The 25,322-nt window shown below is 43.0% G+C and overlaps 1 protein-coding gene across 6 annotated transcripts in view; it reads left to right on the forward strand.

The window, feature by feature from the left end:
- The window catches only part of CHCHD6 (coiled-coil-helix-coiled-coil-helix domain containing 6), a 203,195-nt gene that overhangs the window by 59,979 nt on the left and 117,894 nt on the right, over nt 1-25,322 (forward strand). For 2 of the 6 annotated variants that reach the window (XM_083721793.1, XM_083721795.1), the window contains exons 5-6: nt 2,675-2,695; nt 6,800-6,883. The exons of 2 other annotated variants lie outside the window; for them this stretch is intronic. In XM_083721793.1, coding sequence (XP_083577919.1) covers nt 2,675-2,695; nt 6,800-6,883 — 105 coding nt within the window. The remainder of the gene's footprint in view (nt 1-2,674; nt 2,696-6,799; nt 6,884-25,322) is intronic. 2 more of the 6 variants (XM_083721796.1, XM_083721794.1) reach the window with 1 other exon arrangement.

Below are 25,322 nucleotides of genomic sequence, written 5' to 3' on the forward strand. Positions count from 1 at the left end.
ATCCTAGCCTGAGATTGATGATGCACTGGAGAGAGAGCATTTCCTTTGTAAATATGCCATCCATCGCCTGTCATGCTGACATCTGACTGTGTGCGCGCGCACACACACACACACTGTGGCTGTGAATAAATATAGTGCATTTAAGGTATATATAGTGTATGTCTGGTTCAAACAATGCTTTCTCTCTCTACCTGTATTTGCAGTCTACTGCAGAGAGAAAGCATTGCTTGAACCAGACTGTTGTCATGATCAAGTTATTGATTGCCAGCGAACATGCTGCATGTGTGGTGTGCTGTTGGGGGCTAATGACAGTCTTATCCTTGTTTTCCTAGAGGAGGGAGGAAATTGGCTCACCTGTCTGACCTGTAGACATTTAATTCCATCCAGGGCAGTGGCAAGAGGGGGGCAGGAGGTTAGGCAGGCAATATGCAGCCAATTTCACATAATCCTTCCACCTCCTTGGGTAACTTATCTGTGCTGTTTAAAATGACAGCAACTCATATAAATGGGGAGCCGTTTTCTGTCTCTCTGTCAGCTTCAGCTCTGAACTGTGGCCAACAAGAACATTCGTCCCACCTCACCGGACCCCCTTCAGATAAATAATCACGATAATAAAGGCCAGACCTCAGAAGAGGTTACCACTTAAAGAATAGGCTGCCAAGCCAGTGTAGCCCCAAGAAGTATGGGAGACTCAGCGGCCCTTGACAACAAATGAGTGCGCTGGCTTCCTCATAAACACCTCAGTCTGAAGCCAGGAAGTTTATGGGTATGAGAGATGTTTATTGTCTTGTACTTACTCTGCTGCTGCTGGGTTATTGCTTAAGTCAAAATAATAATAATAAAAAGTGTGTGTGTGTGTGTGTGTGTGTGTGTGTGTGTTGCAGTTTATTTTTGTGAGCAGACTGAGCTCCCTGCAGTCTGTGTGGCTTCACTGTGAAGTCCTTAAATAATCAGCTTGCTAAGAAAAGGGAGAGAGGAAAACAGCTTGGCATTGGTCTGGCTGTATAATGTACATTTAGCTAGAACAAGGATCACCCTATTAAGTAAAAAAAAACCTCCAGCACAGCTCCAGAAGGAATCATACTAGTGAAACAACTGGGTCTTCACCTTGAAGCTACTTCTCTCTCTCTCTCTCTCTCTCTCTCTCTCTCTCTCTCTCTCACACACACACACACACACACACACACACACCCTCCTTGACTATCTGTGTGGAGAAAGGCTGCTGTGAACTGTGGGGAGCTGGCTGCCATTTCCATGATCACATTTGCTGGAAACCGTGTGCTTGGTTTACACCAACCTTACACTGTGTGCTGGTGTAATTGCACAGTCTTGGGGAAGAGTTTGCTAGTGTGAACTGGCCTTTTAGGGAGAAGGGGTTTTTTTTTGCAGAGAATGAATGGGCAGACATGTCCCATTTTCAGCAAAAGGCTGTGGTAGAGAAGTAGGAAAGCAGCTGCTTACGAGGACAAAGCAAGGACTGATGGCTTCAATTTGCAGCTATACATACTTATACAGTAGTGTAATACATGTCTGCTCAGAAGCAAGCACCATTGGGTTCAATGGGACTTTCTTCCAGGTAAGTGTGCATAGGATTGTACCCTTAGATGGATTATCCAGAAATGTTTTTCTGCCTGCAGAAGTTAGTTGAGCAGGGTAGTCAAAAGAGGCTATGGACTCTTCTTCCTAGTAGACAATCACTTCTTTCTGAGGAGGCTTACAAGCCCAGGGTATCCTGGAATTGCAAGTAGTTGGAGTGGACAATTTCAGGGTTCCTTCCAGCTTTAGGTTTGTCCTTTTACCTTCCTCCTCTTCCACCTTGCCCTCATCATATATTTCAATTATCATTGTAAGCCAACCTTGGGCAGGGGAAAAACAAGTTGTCTTGGGGAAATTGGAAGCATCACGCCTTCTGGCCAGTGTTGTAACATGGATTGCCAGCACCCAGGGTAAGGCAAGTATTGCATCCCCTTACTGGTGCCTCCATGCGGCACTGCTACCGGACAGAGCTGCAGAGCAGCAGCAGGACATGTGTGCATGCCTCCTCAGGCTGGGGCACTGCCACCCCCCTAAGACTTGCTGTCTGGCCAGAGGACGCCACGCAGCCAAGGGATGCAAGGGACTCGACTCTCCCAGCTCCTTGGTATGCTGCTCAGGTGAGGGTGGGATGGGAAGCGCCTCTGGTCGGGGCGGCAGCTGCAGAGACGTGCCCCTAATTTTTTTTTTTGCACCCAGGGAAATCACCCTGGTACTCTCTCCCCCCTGCCCCCCATGCTGTGCCTGTTTTCTTTAAGTATACTTATCATGACCCCCAGTTTCAGATGCCATTGTTGGTCTCTGTAAGAGTGTGCAGTGATTAGTATGACTCCAAGGTCCTTTGCTTAGACATCCAAGGACCTTTGCTTAGAGTGTGCTCTACAGGGATATGAAGAATCATTCCTTGAGATTGCATTCCCACCCACCCATCTCAGTCGTATTTTTTTGGCATTCACTTACAGGACAGTAGCAACAGGGAGACTTGACGTCATTGTTTAAAATGCTTGTCATTTTAAAAATACACTTTCCTCTCGTGTGGGGGGTCCTATTAAGAGCTTTTATTGTATAGCAATAGGTGTTCTCCATAAATCACTAACTTGTTCTCTCTTCCCTTTCTCTCTTCCTTCACTCTGTCGCTCAGCCTGTGGATTTGGATGCCTGGGTAAGCTCCTGTTCTCCCCTGCATGCATATAATCTTCCCCTTTGAATTAGCTGTGAGATAAAGTAAAGAAATAACAGAGTATCACGTCGTTACTACACATATACAATTGTCATTGCTGATGCAGGGCTTTATTTTTTGTCATTACAATTTAAAAAGATGTTAAGCCGGAAAATCACATTTTATTCATAAAATATTTTCTGTAGGTTTTGAGGGGTATAGCGATACTTGCAGCTGCTGGTACCAAACTTGATAGGATGGGTTGACCAGCCAAACCTTCAAGTAATTGAATGGATGGAATATAAAGTTGTCTTGGTGGCTGGTTGTTCGGAACTCTTTTGATGCTCCCTTACCCTGTAGTAAAATCTTCCTTTTTCTTCTTTCTTTCAAAATGGTTTGGAGACCTAAATGAATTATGCTGATGGGAAATAGAGAAGACAAAGAACTTTAGAAAGACTTGGCAGGCCTGAGAAGCCTGGTGTAATAAGTGAGAAGTCTATCAAATACTTCTGAAGGGCAAAAAGCAAACTAATGGAGTGTAATCCTTATTTGTAGTCCTCTGCCTTCTTTCAGCCTAGTGTGCCAAGAACCATATTCACTTTGTGTACCTTGCAAGTTTGGAATTTATTTAGCATCCTTTTTAAAAGACAAATTTCTAGCTCTCCTGATACAGAGGAAAGTCTGGTAACCCAGCAGACTGGTCTACAGACTGGGTCTAGTTTTGTACTGCTAGCTAAGTCATTATTTTCTAAATGGGCCAGACGTAGCACAATATACTACTGACAAGCATTATTGCCAAGGGAATATTTAAGAAATAGAAGAACAGATGGAACTAATCAAATGGGTGCTGTCTGTTGTGAGTACTCAGTAGTGATGAAAAGATATTCTGTACATGCTCAGTATAAAAATAAATAATTAAATCAAGACTATAGTTTCATTATAATTTAATTGATTTACCCTGTGAGCAAATCCCATTCTATAATATACTGGTGGCTTTGTCTTTGATCATCCAGCAAGCTCTGTTGGCTTGGATCTTAAGATAACTTAACAGCAGGAATGTTTACCATCACCTCTTCCCTCCTGTAGCTATTTGTGTCCCTCCTTCAAAAAAACAAAACAAACAAACAAACAAACCTTCTCTGAAGGGTTCAGAGCCTGTTCCTGAAGAATATGGGATGGAGTGTAGGAGGGTGCTGGGATAAGAGAAATTGCCCCAAATCAGATTTGAGTCCTAGAGGTAGATAACTTAAGGAAGTTCACAGAAGTTTCTAATCTGCTCCTTGCTCTTACACACATACCCACAGTCTACCCCATATTGTCCAGGACCTAAGGCCAGCTCAAGGCATTTTGGCACCTGAGGCGAACCACAAAATGGCGCCCTCCTCCCTGTCAGAGAAGAAGGGGTATGTGAAGATCTACATCAGGAACAAGGGATCTGCCACCCCCATACATCCTGCTGTCTGAAGCAATCAGCTCACCTTGCCTCATGAGTGGGCCGGCCCTGTCAGGGGCAGGATTCAACTTTTTTTGGAAAGGGTGGGGAGTATACAGAAAGCTGTAGAAGGAGACTGGAAACTTTCTAATTAGAATTGGTATGTAACATTTCCCTATCACATTCTCATTTTTTTCTGCTGGTATAAGCATTTTACTCGCAGTGTCTGAAACTTTGTTGGCTACCTGTGGTGTCCATACTCTCTGAAATTGTAATTTTCACAGAAGCCAGCTTGCTTTGGGACATCACAGGGCTTCTGACTTCAGGTGGGGAATAAGTAGCAGGATAAAGTGAGCTCTTAATAAATACCCTGTATTCATACAAAATGTCCCTGATTGCCTAACCCAGTTTTGTAATGTTTGATATGGTGATATTTCAAATGACACCCTCTCTGGGTTTACCAATACATATTTCAAGCATAACAACAATGCGTATTTCAGTTCGCAGTAATAACAGCTGGAGGTGAAGTTAAAAACCAAAAGCATCTTTTTAAGCTGAGCAGAATGTTTTGAGGTTCATTTTCCTTTCTGCCTTAGTTCTCTCATGAGTATCATTTTGAAATGAACATGTTATTGAGAACAAGTCTTAAAGTTGCAAGAACTTTTCCCTCCCTCCCTCTACCACCTCTAATCTATAATGGAAGTCATACTATTGGGCTAGTGGGAAGGCTGAGCAGCAATATTCTAGCATTGCTTTGTCAATACTCCAACCATTTCAGGTTCTCTGTTTTAGATCTTCATCGGTCAGGAATGGAAGCTTTGCATACGATGTTAGTCTCTTGTTGCTTCATTAAATCCTGAGGAAAAGCTGTGATTAGTATGTATTAAAGTTAAGGATATTCATCTTTCATAGCAACTCTTTCTCACACCAAAGGAAGGCATGTGAGGATGTACTTCTGTCTCTCCCATAGTAGCTGGGAGAATCAAAGAATGTTGTTCAGGATGGGAATCATAAGCAGAAAGCTTCTGCTTTCCCTCTTTGCAATGGCCTGGGGGTGTACCTTTTAATTATCCTGATCTGGGAGGAAGTAGAAAGAAGAATTTGCCGGCCTAATTTTAATTGGTTTTGAAAAGCCTCGTTGGACATATTAGTCAAACAAACATAGTCTAAAGTAGGGGTAGACAACCTTCTTACTATGTAGGGCCCCATTGCCTCAGGGGATATCTGCCAAGGGCAGCATGCCAGTGGGACCGGGGTCAGAAGTGGGCAAAGACAGAGCCAAAGACAGATGGGTTACCCCACTTTCTATCTCTCCGGTGTTCCTTTTCTGCTATCCTTTATTACTCATTTCTGCTGCCACCTTTCCCTTTGTTTTGTCCTCCTTTCCACTCACATTAAATTGGGCCAAGGGCTTCATGTGACCCATCTGTGCTCTGAAGCCAGACATGTGCCTGGTGCTTTATTTGAATTAACTGCTAGCTGTATCCTTGATGGCATCATGTGTGCATGGCAAATGAAGTGAGTTTGCTGGGTTTTGGTGTTGGTAAGAACAGGATTTACTTACCCATGAAGCATCCTCCTCTTAGCATGTTCAACATCCTCTCTTTATAGGGATTTGGCTAGGGCAAAATTGTTGACTGGTCAAATGCCAGCTCTCTGTGACCCCATGGTTTGTCTTCCACCAGAGAAAAATGGAGAAGGAAAAGACTGACAACTTGCATTTTCAGATTTCTATTATTCTCTGTTATTTCTTTTCCTTGGGATGGCAGCTGGCCATAAAATGACAGCTCTGAGCCTACAGGGAACACTTCTGACTGGGCTGCTTAATCAGAACCAGTTCTGGAGAGGGGGAGGGATGGCAATTCATTTTATGTTACATCTGTCATAGCCCCCTCCCTTATCGTTGTCCTACATGCTTTAGGCAATGATTCATGTGTCCTGTTGTGACAGTGCAATCTGAGTTCTGGGGCCCTTATCACTATTCTCAATTTTACTCTGAACCTCCTTATTATTATGCAGCTAAGGAATGGTGGGGTGGTGAACAGGAGGAAAGCCTAGAAGGTGCCCTGTGAAGTTCAAAGTGATATCTGGCACCTGCAGGATTCTTAGTTGGAAGGTCATCGGTGCATCTTTGGTTCCCGACAATGATTTGGGAGCCCCCAGTAATCTAGTGTTTGAAGCTAAGCGGGTATGCATCTCATCACCTATCTAGGTCCTGGTTTCTTTCTTAAAACGTAAGAAAGCATTCAGACATGGAAGCCTCCAACCTGCAGTCTGAGGTGGTACATACCCTGTACTAGTCCAAGACTCTAAAACTTCATTGTGCTGCATACCTTGCTCTAACAGTTCTACTTGCTGTAAGCATGGTAGAGACATCTGGTCGCTCCAGGTCGAAGCACCTCAAGAGTATTTATCTTGGCAACCTTTTCGTTATGAGGCACAGAAAATGAAAGCATTAAATAGTATGTCAAGCTGAAATAATTCATTCTGAGAGAAACAACATTTGCCTTGCAAGCATTCTGGTGTAGTGTGGTATATTGGAATTGCTTTCAATCTATACCCTATCCCAAGCCTTCTCCCAACCATGGCTATCTCCTTCCTTCCTTCCTTCCTTCCTTCCTTCCTTCCTTCCTTCCTTCTCTTTTGTGAACATCTTGTTTTGTATTTCCTTGCAGTCCCAGGAACTGCAGTGGAAGGATGAAGAACTGAAGAGGAGAGGCACCTTCTACAAGGAGCAGTTGGCCCACATTGAGAAGAAGGTGAGGCAGCGTTGTCTTTTATTTGCAGTGGCTGAATGCTAACAAGATCAGACATCTATCTGAGTGGATCAGCAGAGAAGAGAAATGAGAACCATTGTGCTGAAACCTGGGACTGCCAGCCCCTATTATGTATCTGTTGGGGCCTCCTCCACATCACACACTGTTAAACTGCTTCACAAGCTGAACCTTTTAAGCAACTCACATTTTAAAGGATAATTGGTTTTTAACTGGATGATTTTCTTTTTTATTATTATTATTAAAAAAGCCACCTCGTTTATAATTCATAGTCCCCCACCCCGACCCCATACTATGGGTTTGGTTGAAAGCTATGTCATCTTTTAATAATTCCCTTTGTTAAAAAAAAATCTGTGGATTTTTTTTTAAAAAAAAACCCTGTGAAAATAACCTCAGATCATTCCATCCATATGAATTAAAGTTGTTATTATTAATTTATCTCTTGGGAAACCAACAGATCAAAGTGTGTTGCTGCAAAATGTTGTCTGCTCCTTTGCTAGATAAGCCTTTGAAATGAACATGATTTAAAGAGATACCATCAAGCATCTTTTCAGCCTAAAATGACCTTTGCAAATCCATTTAGGGATTTGAATCTCTCCCCTGAATGTGTGGTTTGCATTTCTGTTTAATTGTTTACCAGGATGAGTTTTAAAAATTGATGGCATAAGAATTGGAGCAACCACATTATTTCTTAGGAACTAATGTGTTCTTTTCAATTCCTAGCTAAATGAAGCAATGCTCACAATAGCTTTAAAAATGTGTGAAGAATAATATTCCATAAGCAATTAAATCTCTTGACAGGCTTGGTACCTCTGAATTTTTTTTTGGGGGGGGGTTGTTTCTGTTTTTTAAAAGTGGATACTTAATGTTTATAAAGGTGGGGTGAAATGTACCCAAACAACACTGATTTTTTAAAAATAAAATATTGATATCAGTCTTCCACAACCCTACGCTCCAGGTAGTTCTCAGTATGGCGAGGTATGATTTGCTATGTGGTGGTTTAGAGGCACCCTTTCTTAATTTAATAACATTTTGATGTTTTTATTCTGAATGGCTTTTCAGTTCTATTCTACCCAATTAAACTGACTGACACAACTCAGAAACCAGGTACACAAGGTGCTAAGAGAAGTGTCCTCAGCCTAGAGAATGCTGTTTAAATTTATTTGTTTCTCATCCTGTCTGCAGAAGCTTAGCCCGAGTCTGTTCTTTCCATTTATTGTGAGAAAAGGAGTGTAGAGGGTGAAAAACAATATTATGTCTATTTTCATAATAGACAAATTACACTCTTTCTTTAATATCACTGCAAACTGTATTAGAGGTCAATAGTACCTCCATAGGTATACAAAACCGCTTTACAAACCTGATTTCTCAAACTTTTTTCCAGTTAGAACCAGCAAAATTGAATTGGAACTTTTTTTCATCATAGCTAGCATTTTGCAGAAAGCTGACTAATTCAGCTTTTGTGGTCACTGTGAGCCCAATTGCATCTGCAAATGCTTGCAAGCAACCTGCACTCTTACCTCAGCAAGTGGCCAGACTTAATAACTACTCTCAAGCAAAGATGTTTTAGTTGATCACTTTCCTCTGTTCATGGAAAGAGCTTCACATAATGTCTTGTTGAGGGTTGCCCTCAACACTTTCCAGAGCACAGTGCCAATGTCACTGGCCACTTTCAGAAGAATTAATAAAGCCCTCAGGCTTGATGATCTGCTTCCATCCTGAACCACTAGTGTTGGAGACAAGACTGGCTCTGTACATAACCTTTAGGATATGCTTACCAAGACTCTCCCACAATGCTTTGTGCCATATGAGAAGGTTTCAACTGATGAACCGTTATTGCCATCCAGAGGAAGTTGTCAAATGAGGCAGTATCCAAACCCACAAAGTATGGCATACAACTCTGGTTGTGTTCTGAATCCAAAATGTCATATGTTTATGACACAGGCATAAATGAAAAGGAGGAGGGAGGAGCCCAAGAAGCTCAAAAAGACCACCAGACTGTGGTTAAGAAACTAGCAGCAAGTTACACTGTTCTGCTAAAACATGGGGTTTAGCCAAGGCACATTTTGTGACTGGTTCTGCCCCTGCACCACAGTTTTGTGACTGGTGGGCCTCAGTAATTTTCTGCAATCTCAACTGTGCCCTGGGGGTGGGGGTAGAAAGTTTGAGAATCCATGGTCTAGATATATATAGCCAGTTTACCTGGGACTTCAAGAAAGGCAGCCTCAGAACTGAAATGAGCAGCAACTGCTTATATCAAGGGGGAGGCATCATCTCTGTTGTTGATGCAGTGACAAAGAATCACACCAACCATGTGCTTCATTCATGTAAACTTTTTGTCTGCCTTACTCAAACAGCTGTGAAATGTGATAATGTGCATAGCCTGCTTGAGTAGTATGTGATATGGTTGCAAGATCTGTGAGGTTTGTTGTTACAAATAATTCACAACTCATGATTATTTTAATTCAATACAGTGGTACCTTGGTTTAAGAACAGCTTAGTTGATGAACAACGTGGATTAAGAACGCTGCCAACCCAGAAGTAGGTGTTTTGGTTTGTGAACTTTGCCTTGGAAGCAGAACATGTTGAGTGTGTTCCATTTGTAAATTGAGTCCCCTGCTGCTATGGGAAAGCACACTTTGGTTTAAGAACAGACTTCCAGAACGGATGAAGTTCATAAACCAAGGTACCACTGTACTTGTGCAACATGGTCTTTTAACTTGCAAATGCTGTCATACTTAATAACTTCCACCAAGTATTTTAGTTGTATGGCTTTCTTGGCTCCAGTCCCAGACTGATTTAGTCAGTTTGATGATGGGCTGAAGTCAGTGGTAAGTGGACTTATTTTGGCAAGGGCAGATACTACTACTAATAATAGCAATTTTATTATTTATACCTACCCGTCTGTCTGGGTTTCCCTAGCTATTCTGTCCAAAGTATAAAACAGTGTTGCTCTACTACCAGAGGCCTCCCCCTCCTGCTTTGTTCTGGTTTAACTTTCAGTTTACAGTGATTATACAGCAGGATAGTGTTTGAGACGCAGGAGTGCTGCAGACGTTCATTACATGCATCTGAAATGTCCCAAGAACAGTGGGTTTTGTGCATTGGTATGTTGTATTACTTTGACAACCATAGCGTTAACAGAAGGACCATAGAGCACATTTTGAATGTTGTGCAGATGATGATCACAGATTTAGCCCTTAGCATCTCCAATAAGAAAAATCTCAAGTAGTCTGTGATAGGAAAGACCTCTGCCAAGGACCCAGCAGAGCCGCTACCAGTCAGCATAGACAATCCTGGGCTAGATGGAGAAATAAATCTGGTTGACAATAGCTCAGAGTACCATGCAATTTTAGTCTGTAGAAAAAAGGCAGACCTCTTTCCAAGTGCCACCATTTCCATTTTCTTTTCGGCAAAACATATTCATAGCAAGTTGCCTTTGCACACTTAGCTACATCTAATCTGTGTAATTAATTTTAAAAAAGAACGATTTAAGCTACTGCCCAACGCTGCTGCTTGCGTTTAAATTCCATTTATGTTTCATGGGGATTGTGCAATGAAATCTCAAACAATCCACCAGTCATCCACTCTAATTATCGCAGTTGTCCATATGTTCACAAGCAAGGGATTTATATATATATATAATTTCTCCTCCTTTAAATGTGCTTCTCTCTCTAGATTTGTATTTCTTAAAGTGGAAATGACTGGTAATATTTATGTATGTATCCGTTGTTTATTGGCTACGGAGAGAATGTATACAGAATGGTTGCTTGTTTATTTTTAAATATCTTACTTTCCCCCTTCCCAGTTGTGTTTTCTCTGCAAATCTAAAACTGCAATCCTTACACACGTTTAATTTGAGAATAAATCCCACTGAATTCAGTGTGTCTTATTTCTAAGGAAACATACCGTATTTTTCGCACCGTAGGACGCACTTTTCCCCTCCTAAAAAGCAAGGGGAAATGTGTGTGTGTCCTATGGAGCGAATGCAGGTGGGAGGCAGGCGGGAAAAGCCCCCAAGAGCTGCACACAAGCTTCGTGCGCTCTTGCGGGCTTTTCCCCAGGAGGGAGAAGGAACTGACTGGCTGCATCAGTCCCTTCTCCCACCTCCCAGAAAAGCCCCCAAGAGCGGCGCACTCTTTAAAGGCTGCGCGACTCCTGTGGGCTTTTCTACGAGGTGGGGGAATCCCCCCACCTCCCAGAAAAGCCAGGAGAAGCCGCGCAGCCCCTTTAAAGAGCGCGCGGCTTCTGCGGGAGGTGGGGGAAGCTGCAGCAGATTCCCTCCTCCCGGGCTCCCTTTGAAGCAGCAATGTGGGAGGGGAGCAGCTTACACTCGTGTAAGCAGCTCCTCTCCCACTTTCCTGCTTCAAAGCAACTACGGAGGAGGGAAGGAAGGGGACCATGGATCCTCCGCTGTTTGCGGCTGCAGCAGATTCCCTCCTCCTGGGCTCCCTTCAAAGTGGAGGGAATCCACTGCAGTTACGAGCAAAGGATCCATGGCTCCACTTCCTTCCCTCGAAGCAGGGTGCGGGGGTGCAGGGGGGAAAGAGGGCAGGAAATAGATACCGGGCAGGAAGACACAACCGCACTTTGACCATTGAAAGTCCACCTCAGCCTCCCCAGATTTCCACTGAGACGGCCAGGCTAATCTCGATGGCCATAAGTCAGGCTCAGCATTATTAACTGGACTGAGATAAGCCATGGTTCCCCTTCCTACCGTCCTCTGAGGCTCGCTTTAAAGCAGCAAAGCGGACAGGAGCTGCCCGCTTTGCTGCTTTAAATAGTTTAGTGCAACATTTGATTCAAAATATTTTTTGTGTGTGTTTTCCTCCTCTAAAAACTAGGTGTGCCCTATGGTCAGGTGCGCCCTATGGTGCGAAAAATACAGTACCTGGAATTGGGCTGTAATTATGCTTTTAAAACAAAATTAATGGATGTTCTAGCTGCAGGAGCTGGTATTTTAAACCCTCGGCTCCATTGCATGTTGTTGAAATATATTTTCTCCCTTTCTTCCAGTTGCCTGTGCATGATAGGAAGTCAATATTAAGGGCAGGTTTTGTTTCCTCATTTTATGGCACTAGATAGTTTTCTGACCCTTAAACACCAACATTTTGCTGGTAATAAAATAGAAGAATGCTTCCAACTGTCGTAGAATGAGCTTAGATTAGAGTCGGAGATGGAGGGGGCTGGCAGAGGAGAGAAATGTACTTGAAACAGTGTAATAAAGCTTAATTGTATTAGTTTTGAAAAAGATTTTCGATCTTCTCCATGGATAATTTTATTCCTATAATGGTTGGAAGGATGGAAAACGCAGCACCGAACAATCTTTTATATTAGCTGCTGCTTTTATATAATTCTGCTTTCATTTCTTGAATACACACAGACCTTGACTTTTTTCCCTTCTGTAGTCATTGCTTTAGAACTTTTAAAATCTTTTTTTTTTTAATGAGATTTAGTGGGAGACAAGTTGAGGGGGAAACTTCTGCACAGCTGTTGTTTGGCTGGATTGTCACGGATGGATGTTCTGGAATTACAAAGTTAGACTCTTCATGGCGTTTGGGGAAAGTTGGATGGGGGGCGAAAAGCAAGGTGGTGATTCAGTGTGAAAATGAGAGGCCCAGATCAACCTCTGCAAGAACAGTCTTCCCCTTACCCCATCTGTGCTGTTTCTAAGGCACTGATTTGGCTCTGACCCTGTCCACGTGGATTATCAAGGTTGTCCTCTAGTTATAATATGCAAGCTTATTCGTTTTAGTGGATGTTGTTTTCACATAAATTGCTGCCTATGAAACTGAGGCCTCAACTACACCCCCTCCCAACTCTCTTAATACACACATGATGCCTGTTGCCTGTTTATCAATAAAGACTTAGCTGTTTTTTCAGGAGGCCATTAGGACATTGAGATCACTGCTTGCTGGCTTCTCGTGGTCATCTTGTTGGTCACAGTGAGAAGAGAGTGATGGACCAAACAGGCCTTGGGCTTGATCCAAAAGGGGGGTTCTTGTGTTCTCCTGGCCAGAGGACATTGGTTTCATAGGTCCATTTAGAAAATGCCATTCAGAAATCATCCCAGTGGGTGCACCTAGTGCCACAGTTCTCAAAGTGTAAGATAGAGGAGAGGTGAAGTACCATTTCCTCCCTACCTACTATTCCTGTACTATTCCTGGTCTAAACCACTGAGCCTCTTGGGCTAGCTGATCGGAAGGTTGGCGGTTCGAATCCACATGATGGTGTGAGCTCCGGTTGCTCTGTCCCAGCTCCTGCCAACCTGCCAGTTCGAAAGCACGCCAGTGCAAGTAGATAAATAGGCACTACTGCGGCGGGAAGGTGAATGGCGTTTCTGTGTGCTCTGGTTTCCGTCACGGTGTCCCGTTGCGCCAGAAGCGGTTTAGTCATGCTGGCCACATGACCCGGGAAGCTGTCTGTGGACAAACGCCTGCTCCCTTGGCCTGAAAGCGGAAGTGAGTGCCACATCACATACACAAATATGACTGGACTTAACCATCCACGGGCCCTTTACCTTTACTATTCCAGTCTAGCTTTATGTCTCATGATTGGCCTACAATGCAGTCTGCTGTCGTACTTAGTCACTGTGCATGTGGTCCTTGTTTATTTAGCTTACTCATAATGTTGATTGGTCAGTAGGGCGTTTGCTTCTTGGAATTTCTTCTTCAGTGGACTTGGATCACAGTTTGAGCCTATAATGCCTCATTTATGTGATCCACCTGCCTCTGTGTCAGGGATGAGAACATTGGTTGCTATCAGAGGTATCTATTATGGAGGTCCCAAACAGTCCTTCTGACATCAGAGTTTTAAGATACAGCTATACCATTTAGTTATCTACCCTCCAATGCAGGATCATCCAGTTACTACTGGTCACAGTGTGCCAAAAGAAAAGATGTATTGCAGAGAGGCTGATCTTGTCTCATCTTGTCAGTGGAAATATTTATTTGGAGGCATAGCCTGCTACAAATAACTGAACAGTTGCATGGGACCGAGACGGCTCTGGTCGCCCTAACAGATGATCTCCGCAGGCAGCTGGATCGAGGCGGGTCGGGGCTGCTGATTCTTCTAGATCTGTCAGCAGCCTTCGACATGGTCGATCACGAACTCCTGGACCACCGCCTTGCCGACGTGGGGATCCAGGGCACAGTCCTTCAATGGCTGCGCTCGTTTCTCTCTGGTCGGGGACAGAGGGTGGCGCTCGGGGGGGAATTGTCATTGCGCCACTCCTTGGTGTGTGGAGTGCCTCAGGGTGCGATTCTCTCCCCGATGCTTTTTAACATCTTTATGCGCCCCCTCGCCCAGCTTGTCCGGAGTTTTGGGCTGGGTTGCCATCAGTATGCTGATGACACCCAACTCTATCTGTTGATGGATGGCCATCCTGACTCGGCCCCAGACACACTGGCGAGATGTCTGGAAGCTGTGGCTGGATGGTTACGTGGGAGCCGGTTGAAGTTAAATCCTTCGAAGACAGAGGTCCTCTGGCTGGGGCGGGATGATATGGGATTGAGGGGGCAACTCCCATCTCTTGCGGGGGTGCAATTAGTGCCAGCACCGTCCGTTAAGAGTTTGGGTGTAATCTTCGATACCTCCTTCTCTATGGAGGCGCAGATTACAGCTATAACAAAGGCGGCATTTTTTCATCTCCGCCAAGCTAAGCAGTTGGCCCCTTATCTCTCTCGCCCTGACCTAGCCACTGTGATCCATGCGACGGTCACCTCCAGACTGAATTATTGTAACTCGCTCTACGTGGGGCTGCCCTTGAGACTGACCCAGAAACTCCAGCGGGTGCAGAATGCCGCGGCGAGACTCCTTATGGGGTCTTCGCTGCGAGATCACATTCATCCGGTGCTATACCAGCTGCACTGGCTCCCGGTGGAGTACAGGATCAGGTTTAAGGTGCTGGTTTTAACCTTTAAAGCCCTATACGGCCTAGGACCCTCGTACCTACGGGACCGCCTCTCCTGGTATGCCCCACAGAGAAACCTACGGTCTGCAAATAATAACATCCTCAAGGTCCCAGGCCTCAGAGAGGTTAGGCTGGCCTCAACTAGAGCCAGGGCCTTCTCGGCTGTGGCTCCAATCTGGTGGAACGCTCTGTCACAAGAGACTAGGGCCCTGCGGGACCTGACATCCTTCCGCAGGGCCTGCAAGACAGAGTTGTTCCACCAGGCCTTTGGTCAGGGCGCAGCCTGACTCCCTCCTCTGGCAACCTGCACAGAATCTTGCTTAATTAGTTGCCATTAATTCGATTTTAATTGATTTTTATAATGAAATATTTTTAGAATGTGTGAATATCTGATAGTTTGATTGTTTGATTGTTGTTAGCCGCCCTGAGCCCGGCTTCGGCTGGGGAGGGCGGGATATAAATAAAATTTATTATTATTATTATTATTATTATTATTATTAGGCCCATGGAGAGAACCTCTTTTCAGTTGTTCACAGAAAGTAGGCTTGCACTTCCAAAGTTGGTGGATTAAAAAATACTTTATTGTTGTATCAGTTGCTTCTTAATGTTACAAGAGGGTCCTGTGGTATATTTTCAACAGATCAAAAATCTCTTCCGATTGGTTACACACTCCAGTTAACCTTGCTGTTTGGTACCATCCAAAGGCCTCCTGTTATGTTGCTTTTGACAGTGGCGTTAACTCTGGGGGCACATGGCCAGTTTTCATTTCTCTTGGAAGTACAGTATATTCCCAATCATGCGCAGTGATTGGCTGTAGAAGTCATGGCTGGACTTTCCATATCTGTAAAGGTGTTGCCATAACTAAAAAGGATGCTGACTTCTCACTGGTGGTTAAAGAAATAGCACCATATATACTTATTTAGAAAAAAACATTTAATGTTACTATGTATATATTGTTATGGTTGATTTCATAGATATTTTGGTAACTTGGATGTCTCCTGTTCTAAAAGTGTGTTTTAGTCTTTTTTTAAAGAACATTTTTATACCATTTTACATAAACCTCAGATTTTTTTTTAAATTAAACAACCTATGAATCTTGCTACATAAAGCAACACACACATATAAACAATTACCACTGGAATATATACCATCCCTGGAATTCATGTAAAGGATGGAGGTGGAATAACAGCTGCCTATTATTGCCACTGGTTGGTGTACTTAATCTTCCTGGGACATATATTTATGAAGGGCAGTATAAAAAAAGCTTTAAATAAGATAAAAATGAATATACTTATGGAGTAACATTCCTATTGTGTGTCGGACGGCGTTCTGTACTCCCTGATTTATTTCTCTGGAAGTGTGTATATTTGAGTGCGATTGGAGAGGGAGAGTTACCAGTGTTATTCCTTTGCTCTTGTTTTGGAGCTGTCAAGACCAAAAGTTGCTAATGTGAAAGTGCTGAAGGGTGGGATATTAGGTAAACCTAAATTGAATTAGCAAATGCCAAGGTGACATTGTTAACATGCTAATTAGGACCAGGAAACCCTAATCATCACATAATAAAAGTATATTGCCTAAAAGCAGGTACATTTTTCATGTTGAGATGAAAAAAGGATATACATTAAAAGCAACTAATTAATCTGCGGAGAGGGAAAAATCACACAGTTTATAGGTTAAAAGCAGTATCTCTTGAGGAGTTAAATAATCTGCAGAGATAGCATAGCAAGTAGAGTTGAGTGCATTTAGGGGTTTAGCATTCCCTTGAAAATTAATGCTTCTGAATTAAGGCTTGTTCAAACAAATCTAGTATACACTACCTAAAGGAGCTCTAATTTTTGGGGGGAGCCCCCCCCCCCCCGCTAAATTGGGGCAAATTTGTGCATGTCTGATCTAACTGATAGCACTTGGGAAATGCTTTAGCTTCCTTAGGAAAACATTTGATTCTTCTACCTATTCTGTGGGTAGAATGATCTTTTGTGAATGATTTTGTGGTTGCAAATGCTTCTGAATCATACTGCTAGCTACTTGGTGATGGTGCTTCATTTCTGGGAAAAAAAGATGAGCCCCAGGGCTAAGGTATTCCAGGAAGCTATGCAATGCACACTGCTCCTTAATGCTGCATGTGTTGGAGCAAGCTGTAATTATTTAATAACGAGGGAAGGGTACTCGGCATATGCTCAGAGGCAGTTTTCAATATAGATACTTCATCTGTTTTAATGTGTTGGGGAAAAGGTTCTGAATCTGAATATAGATAGAAATTAAGGCCTGCAGCTGTTGACTCCCTCAAGATATGTGTATTTTTAAAATAACAAACAACAACGCTTGAAACTTATTCTCTTATTTACAAATACTGTAATTTATGAAGGCAAAACTACACTTAGATGTTTCTTTTTAAAAATACACAGATTTTTTTTTTTTTTTCAGAACAAGAGGGGACAAAGACTGGAGTGGCTGTCAATTTTATAGGGTCTAGACAAGCAGGTATAGACCATTCTGGGCAAGCAGAACAATTCCAATAAACACTCTTTGCAGTTTTACCTTTCTTACACAATGTTGTTGTTTATAATATTTCATCGCAAGAAATCACTTTCAGTGACATCTGTTCATATTTCTCTTTGTATTTTAAAATGCCTACTGTCTTTCTAGAATCTGGGTAGTGGGCAGAAAATAATTAAAAGGGATTTTTAATGGGAATGCTGAACCCCTCTTTAGGCACTGAACCATCTGTGCTGCCCGTACCTATAGCTTGATTTAGTGATGCAATTAAGTTATGGTGACTAGGATTGCTAACTCTCTTTATTTCTGTCAGGGTCTTGTCTCTTTAGCTGCAGCATAATAGGAAGAAGTTCAATAGCTGAACATTTGCCCACTATGGACATGTACTGATGAGGGGAAAACCTTCAGCTGCTGCTTTCCTGCCTGTCATGTATAGGGACTCTAATGTGGAGACGGAGCAGGAGAGAGGTTGGCAGCCCTGTTAGTAGCTGGGCACCAAGGGATATATTACTGTCCTGTTTTCCTTCTAATAGCCACCTAAGCAAATGAAATATGGCCTTGAAGTGTCCCATGTTCAAACTGACAATCTTGGTTGGGGCCCACTAAGGTTGAAAAAGAGTATTCAGGGCAAATTGGTCTGAGTTTTGGTGGCTTACTCATCATACAAATTCCACTTGACTGTGGAGGAGACAGAATATAAAACAATCAAATCTATGGTAGGCCCAAAGGAGTGATTAATGGTTTGATTTTATTGTGTATGGATTTATTTTTTGTTTGTTTTAAAGTGTTCATAAACTGCTATGGGAGGTAGTTATGCCTTAAGAGCGGTACATAAATGCCATAAATAAATAGTTCACAAGGGATTCAGGATGCTTGAGGTCTAGGGAAGCTTGCAAGGAGTCCCCAGATATCAGGCCTTGTAATCCTTGGTGCCTGACTGCGCCCATTTTGAATTTTGAACACAAATTCATCTCCTGAAATTGGGTAATCCCTTTCTCACTTCTCCTAGATTGAAAGTTGGAGGTTGGGCCTGAAGGTAAGCAGATGCTGATACTTGTTGTAGGAAAATATTGAGACCATCTGCTGTATCAGCCTTGTAATGCACAAAGACTTCTATTCAAAATATATTTCAAATTTGAGCATGCTGCACAGATGAAACAGCAGATCATTTATGCTGAGAGAGGACCCCCAAGGCCTATGTTCATAGGCTACTAAGAATTAGAGTGCAGTTAATACCATTTACCAACAACACAGTTTCAATGCACTGAGAAAAGTTTTTTAGGTATTGTACAGTATAATTTGTGGATGTACCAGATATGGCTACAGGGGATGTGCTGGTTGCTAAAAGCTCAGTCCTATGCATGTACCATATTTTTCGCACCATAGGACGCACTTTTTCCCTCCTAAAAAGCAAGGGAAAATGTGTGCGCGTACTATGGAGCGAATGCAGGTGGGAGGCAGGCGGGAAAAGCCCCCAAGAGCTGCACACAAGCTTTGTGCGCTCTTGCGGGCTTTTCCCCAGGAGGGAGAAGGGACTGACTGGCTGCATCAGTCCCTTCTCCCACCTCCCAGAAAAGCCAGGAGAAGCCGCGCAGCCTCTTTAAAGAGCTCACGGCTTCTGCGGGCTCTCCGGGAGGTGGGGGAAACTGCAGCGGATTCCCTCCTCCCCGGCTCCCTTTGAAGCAGCAAAGTGGGAGGGGAGCAGCTTACACTCATGTAAGCAGCTCCTCTCCCACTTTCCTGCTTCAAAGTGGAGGGAATCCACTGCAGTTACGAGCAGAGGATCCATGGCTCTGCTTCCTTCCCTCGAAGCAGGGTGCGGGGGTGCAGGGGGGAAAGGGGGCAGGAAATAGATGCCGGGCAGGAAGACACAACCACACTTTGACCACTGGAAAGTCTACCTCAGCCTCCCCAGATTTCCACTGAGACGGCCAGGCTAATCTCGATGGCCATAAGTCAGGCTCAGCATTATTAACTGGACTTAGATAAAACAAAAAAAAATTACTTCCAGTAGCACCTTAAAGACCAACTAAGTCAGTTCTTGGTATGAGCTTTCGTGTGCATGCACACTTCTTCAGATACCAAGAGTATCTGAAGAAGTGTGCATGCACTTCTTCATGCACGGTATCTGAAGAAGTGTGCATGCACATGAAAGCTCATACCAAGAACTGACTTAGTTGGTCTTTAAGGTGCTACTGGAAGGAATTTTTTTTGTTTTGACTATGGCAGACCAACACGGCTACCTATCTGTAACTGGACTTAGATAAGCCATGGTTCCCCTTCCTACCCTCCTTTGAGGCTCGCTTTAAAGCAGCAAAGCGGACAGGAGCCGCCCGCTTTGCTGCTTTAAATAGTTTAGTGCAACATTTGATTCAGAATTTTTTTTGTGTGTTTTCCTCCTCTAAAAACTAGGTGCGCCCTATGGTCAGGTGCGCCCTATGGTGCAAAAAATACGGTAAGCTCAAATGTAAGTTCTATCCAGTTTAATGAGACTGCTGGATTTCAATCTTAATTAGTCAGTAGCTTATGGGCTCTTTCATTTCATAATATACTCACACAGGGTCCTACCCTACTTGTGAGATGTCATTCTGGTGTTCTACCTGTGAAATCCTTGCAAAGGCATGCTTTGCAGTATAAAGGAGCAGAAGGGAAATTTATCTGGAAAGCAAAACTAAATTAGCACCTTAGAGGTGGTAAAAAAAGTGAAACATTTAATCACAAGAAGTTCCTAGGAAAGATGGTCTGAGCGTTCTTCTTTTGGTGAAAGGGGACATTTTGTCTTGAAAAAGAGGAAGTTCTTGGTAATTCTAAGATGAGTACAAGAGGAGCAATGGAAAAAATATATATTTCTATATTGTATCATTGAACCTTTCTATATTGTATCATTGAACTTCTATATTGTATCAAAACCTTATTGTAAATGAACATGTATTTCAATGAACAATTAGAACTTCCCTGGGCTGTGGAGTTCCCAGACCAGTCACAGGTTCATCTGGTACATGGTAAGCATCCACTGTTAACTATTTGCAGGTTCCAGTTACAGATAGGTAGCAGTGTTGGTCTGCCATAGTCAAAACAAAAAAAATTCCTTCCAGTAGCACCTTAAAGACCAACTAAGTTAGTTCTTGGTATGAGCTTTCGTGTGCATGCACACTTTTCGTGTGCATGTGTGTATCTGAAGAAGTGTGCATGCACACGAAAGCTCATACCAAGAACTAACTTAGTTGGTCTTTAAGGTGCTACTGGAAGGAATTTTTTTTATTTGCAGGTTCTCTGCTTTTTTTGCTGATACTGATTAAATTGATCCCTGGTGGCGCCAGTCTTAAGAAAGTAGGTCCTAGGAGGTAGAGTTGGGGGAGTGCTGTTCAGTGCCAGGGACTTTGGGAGTTCTGCAGGATTCTATCTTTACTAAGGTCTGTGATCATATACTTGAGCTTTTCAATTCAGCTTTTTCTTATTTTTATGCACATTAGTAGAGCTTCTGATTACTTGTCTCCATAAAATAGGCTATGATGTCTTGAGTCCATTCATGAGGTATGGTGTATAAAATAATTGCTTGTTCTTTTTGGATGAAAGACATATTTTGGTTTAAAACATTTTCTAACAGAACTGCAATCCCTGTTCTAAATTTCAATATACTCATTGCACATCAAGGCAGGTTTATTTATTCATTTTTTAAAAAATATATATTTCTGTACCATGAAATAACAGTGATTTTTCCTTGGTTTTGACCCTTGAGATGTATATTTTTAGGACCCACCTTATTTCTATAATTTTGAATTGTTTTAAAATGGTTTTAATATTGTTTTGTAACTTTGTGTTTTAATCTTGTAACCTGTCCTGGGACCTTAGGGTGAAGGGTGGGTAATAAATTTTATTATTACTGCTACTGTACATACAAGCACATACAAAGCATATGAAAAGTTAAAATCTGAAGTCAGCTAACTATATTATGGAAGGATGCTTTCTCACTAGGACAATAGGTTTGAACATATTACACCAATCCCGGCCTGACTGCTGAATAGTTTCTGGGCCCAATTAAAAGTACTGGTTTTGACCTATAAAAGCCTTAAATGGCTCAGGACCACAATATCTCTAGGACCGCCTCCCCCCATATGAACAGAGCCTGAGACCATCATCTGAGGTCCTTTCTTTGTGTGCCTCCCCCATGAGAAGTCCAGAAGGTGGCAACCTGAGAATGGGCATTTTCTGCAGTGGCTCCCCATATGTGGGAGGCTCCCCCCAAGAGGCTCACCTTCATTACATACATTTCTTGTCACCCAGGCTTTGACTGAGTAACATTCTATGGCCTTTTAAATATGTTGGGGGGGGGGTGTTATTGGTCTGTTTCACTTTTGTTTTTGTTTTATTATGTCTTTTGTGTTTTTCATTTTGTATTTTTATGTTGTTGACCACCCTGTGATCGTTGGATGAAGGGTCTTATAAAAAATTTAAATAAATAAATAGATACCTGAATAAGCTTGAAGGAACAAAAGTTTTCCTTGGGTGTTGAAAAAGATGGTGCCTGCTGACTCTCTTATCAGCAGAATCTTCCACGGTACTTGCCAATGACATTATGGGCTTGGTTTCTTGTTGTTGCCCAGTGAGCCTCACCAGCTCAGGGAATGACCAAGGACACTCCTGCAGATTGTCTTAGTCAGTGAGTTACAGCCAGAGCACTGGCAGCTATATTTTTCAGGTTACAAAAGCTTGTTCAAGGTAACTCAGCTCAATTTTGAGAAATTACTCCATGCTGTTAAGGCCCTCCAACTCTTTATAGAGAGGGTCTTGGGGGGCAAAGGATTGGCCGTGCTGGTGGTGTCCTGCTTCCGTAACCACTGGGTAAAGAACAAATAGGAAATACTGCCTGCAGTTTTTAAGCTGGTATCACTTGGCCATTTATCCTCCGTTTTTTAAAAATGATAGTATAGGACCAATCGATAAGGGATAGAATTTTCATGTTTTTAACAGTATGTGACACATCTTAATTGTAGAGTTGCTCCCACAGCTTTCTCAGCTTTGCTTTTGCCAATATTTTTCTATTGCCATGCATGACAATCTCTCTTGCATTAGTTTCAAAAGTTGTGTCAGTGTCCAGGAGCAGCTGTATTAAGCAATTTTAGTTCTCCCCCTGCCCCCTCCACTTAGTCACCATGTCTGCTGGGAAAGACTGCTGTGTTCTACCATTGGCTTGGCTTTCGCTGTGGCTTTCAAAGCTCTCTGCTTGATTTCCCCATTAATGGCTGTTTCACTAAAAGCTTGTAAAGTTTCGTTGTTAATATACCTCACTGCACCTGCTTTCAAAGATGAGTGAAATTGATTGGTAATTTGATGAACTCAAAGAACATTTATATTAGGGTAAATAAAATGCGCTAGATGTCATTGCTGCCTGCCTCTTGTTGCCTGTGTGTGTATGCTCAGTATTAAGTACTGTGTTGACTGATGTACAGTGTATTACATCAAATTACAAACAGCTTCTATGCAAACAGCAACTAAAGTGTTTGCTTCCCTTTTGGTCTGTGTGATTAGTGCGAAGAAGCATTTGGTGCTTATATGCTGAAGGGAAAATTGCCTGAGTTTCGTGGCATATTCGTTCTCCTGGTTTAGACACCTTAGTGCAAAGCAGGAATAGTACTTGGAGTGTGTCTCTCATGAATGAAATAATCTTAGATTTGCTTGTGGAATGAACTTAGCATTGTTGCAAAGGGGTGTGGTGTGGTAGCTCCGTGCTGTTTACAGAGGTGCCACTGAAGAAATGGGGCAGGCCCCCACCCCATCAAACACCCTTGTCAGTTACATTCACCTACAATGACTTTCCTTTTTGTTCTTTTCAACAGGGAGAGTGTGAAGGAAAGTTGCAAACACTTAACAGTCTTTGTTTTCTAGAATGCTGTGCCCCATATGAGACTCTTGATGCAGTGTGCCCCTTCTCTCCCCTTATTTCCTTTTTTAAAAGGAAATACATTGTGTTGATTTGCATCACCTGATACGGGGGAAGACCAACCAGGATGCTCAAAGGTGGGATGGAAGGATTAGGTCCCTGTTGCTTTCAGCGTGGTTTTTTTTACAGAGGTTGCTCAACATGCTGGAGCCTGACGACCTCTAATAAAAAGTTGTGAAGAACGTGACAGCGACCCACTTCTTCCTTCCTTCTTGCTGTTTGGAAACCCAGGGTGGAAGGAAAAGGGAATAAGTCCCTTTTCTCTTCCCACTCCTGCTTACCAGGCCCACAGTATAACGATGCATAATAAAGAAAGGAAAAGGAATGGGGAGGGAAGAAGAGAACTATCACTGGAGGAGCTATTCCATCACTATCTGATTGGTGGGGTCACGTGCCTCTCCCGTCACACTATCTTCTTCCTGGGAGGCAGCCTCCAAGTTGGTGGCAGAGGCCTGAGTGTGCATCTCTTTCGCTTTGCAATCCCAGGTAACTGGCCGCTGGAAAAGGATGTTCTTTCATGCAAGGGCAAGAGAAGCAAGCCATACAGCTGAGCATTATGGCAAGGCCAAGTCATATGTTGAACCAGGTAACTAAGAACTTTGGCAACATCACTTGTGTCTTTATTCACATGAGAAGATTGGGGAGAGTTACTCCATCACATTAAAGAAATCAAAGAAGGTCAACTAGGACATCTGTTATATCTGTAAAACAGGTCATATGAAACTATGGTGTTACCAGCTCAGCGAATTGGGCCACGGCTGATCATGATCCCTTGGCCTTTGCAAGTAAGCCAAGCTGAAGAATTCTTGCTCCCTCTTTTCCCCTGGCAATATATAGATGGTGTTAAGCAGAGCTTCAGATTGTTTAAAACTGCAGATGATTCCAGAATTTACTGTGTTTTACCACTTCCAATTGAGTATGTCATGGTATTTCCCACATAACATTATAATGACAGCTATTGAAGTAAACTGTATAGAGCAAACCTCAGTTTATATAAATAGACATGATGACACACAACTACTCTACAAGAAGTAGAGAAATGACAGTAGTGGCTAAGGAGCAAGATGTATCTGACAACACTGGTTTGAGAGCACAACAGCAGATAATATTACAGCTTCTAAACGTGATGAGGGAAGGAGAAATTCACACACAGAATGCTATTGTTAACTTGACGTAAGGACGCTCTCCCACTTTCATCACCTTTTTGAGGTGATACTGCATCCGGAATAAAGCATTGGCGTCTAGTAAAATGGTTTAGGCCCGTGTATGGAACCTGAAAGCAGAATTGGCAGTGAAGCCCACTACCCTGGTAGTCACACAAAATCTGTGCAAGGCTGGCAGCAGGCGAAGGACAGTAAGCAACAGCAATGTAACCTATAGGTTAGAACTGGATAATCGAAGGAGCGGGATGGGAGGCAAAAGCATGCAATTTTCCCTTCCCCCCCAATTCAAACAGAAACAGACCCAAATGTCACTCTAAACCAGTGTTTCCCAACCTTGTGCCTCCAGATGTTTTTGGCCTACAACTCCCATCATCCCTGACCACTGGTCTTGCTAGCTAGGGATGATGGGAGTTGTAGGCCAAAAACATCTGGAGGCACAAGGTTGGGAAACACTGCTCTAAACATCATGTTTCATCAAAGCAGGGCAACCCATGACTTGATTGTATAGGGCCATTATTCGTGTAGCAACAAAATGGACAGGCTGTTCGCTGCTTTGCTTACAACTCATTTGAGCCATGAACTCAGCTGCTTTCCATTTTACCTGTGCGGATGGATTAGGTGCAGGTGCCTTGGAGTTGAGTGGCATGAGCAATGCAACTCCCACATTCCATCCTCCCTCCACATTCCTTTCCGGGATGTCTGGTTTGAGATTCTGAAATGCTTTTCAGATGTTCAAACAGTACTCAATGAAAGTGTGGGAGCAGGGAGCAGCATTGCAATGGCAGGTTGTCCTCCACCCACCCACATGCATTCATTGAGCCCTGTTTGAACATCTGTAAGGGCTATAGTCCTCAACACTTCCATCTCTCCCCCACCCCCTTTCCCCTCCGGTTTTCTATAAATAAAGCCTGT

The sequence above is a fragment of the Podarcis gaigeae genome (assembly GCF_964106915.1).
Source record: "Podarcis gaigeae genome assembly, chromosome: 2".
Taxonomy (NCBI): domain Eukaryota; kingdom Metazoa; phylum Chordata; class Lepidosauria; order Squamata; family Lacertidae; genus Podarcis; species Podarcis gaigeae.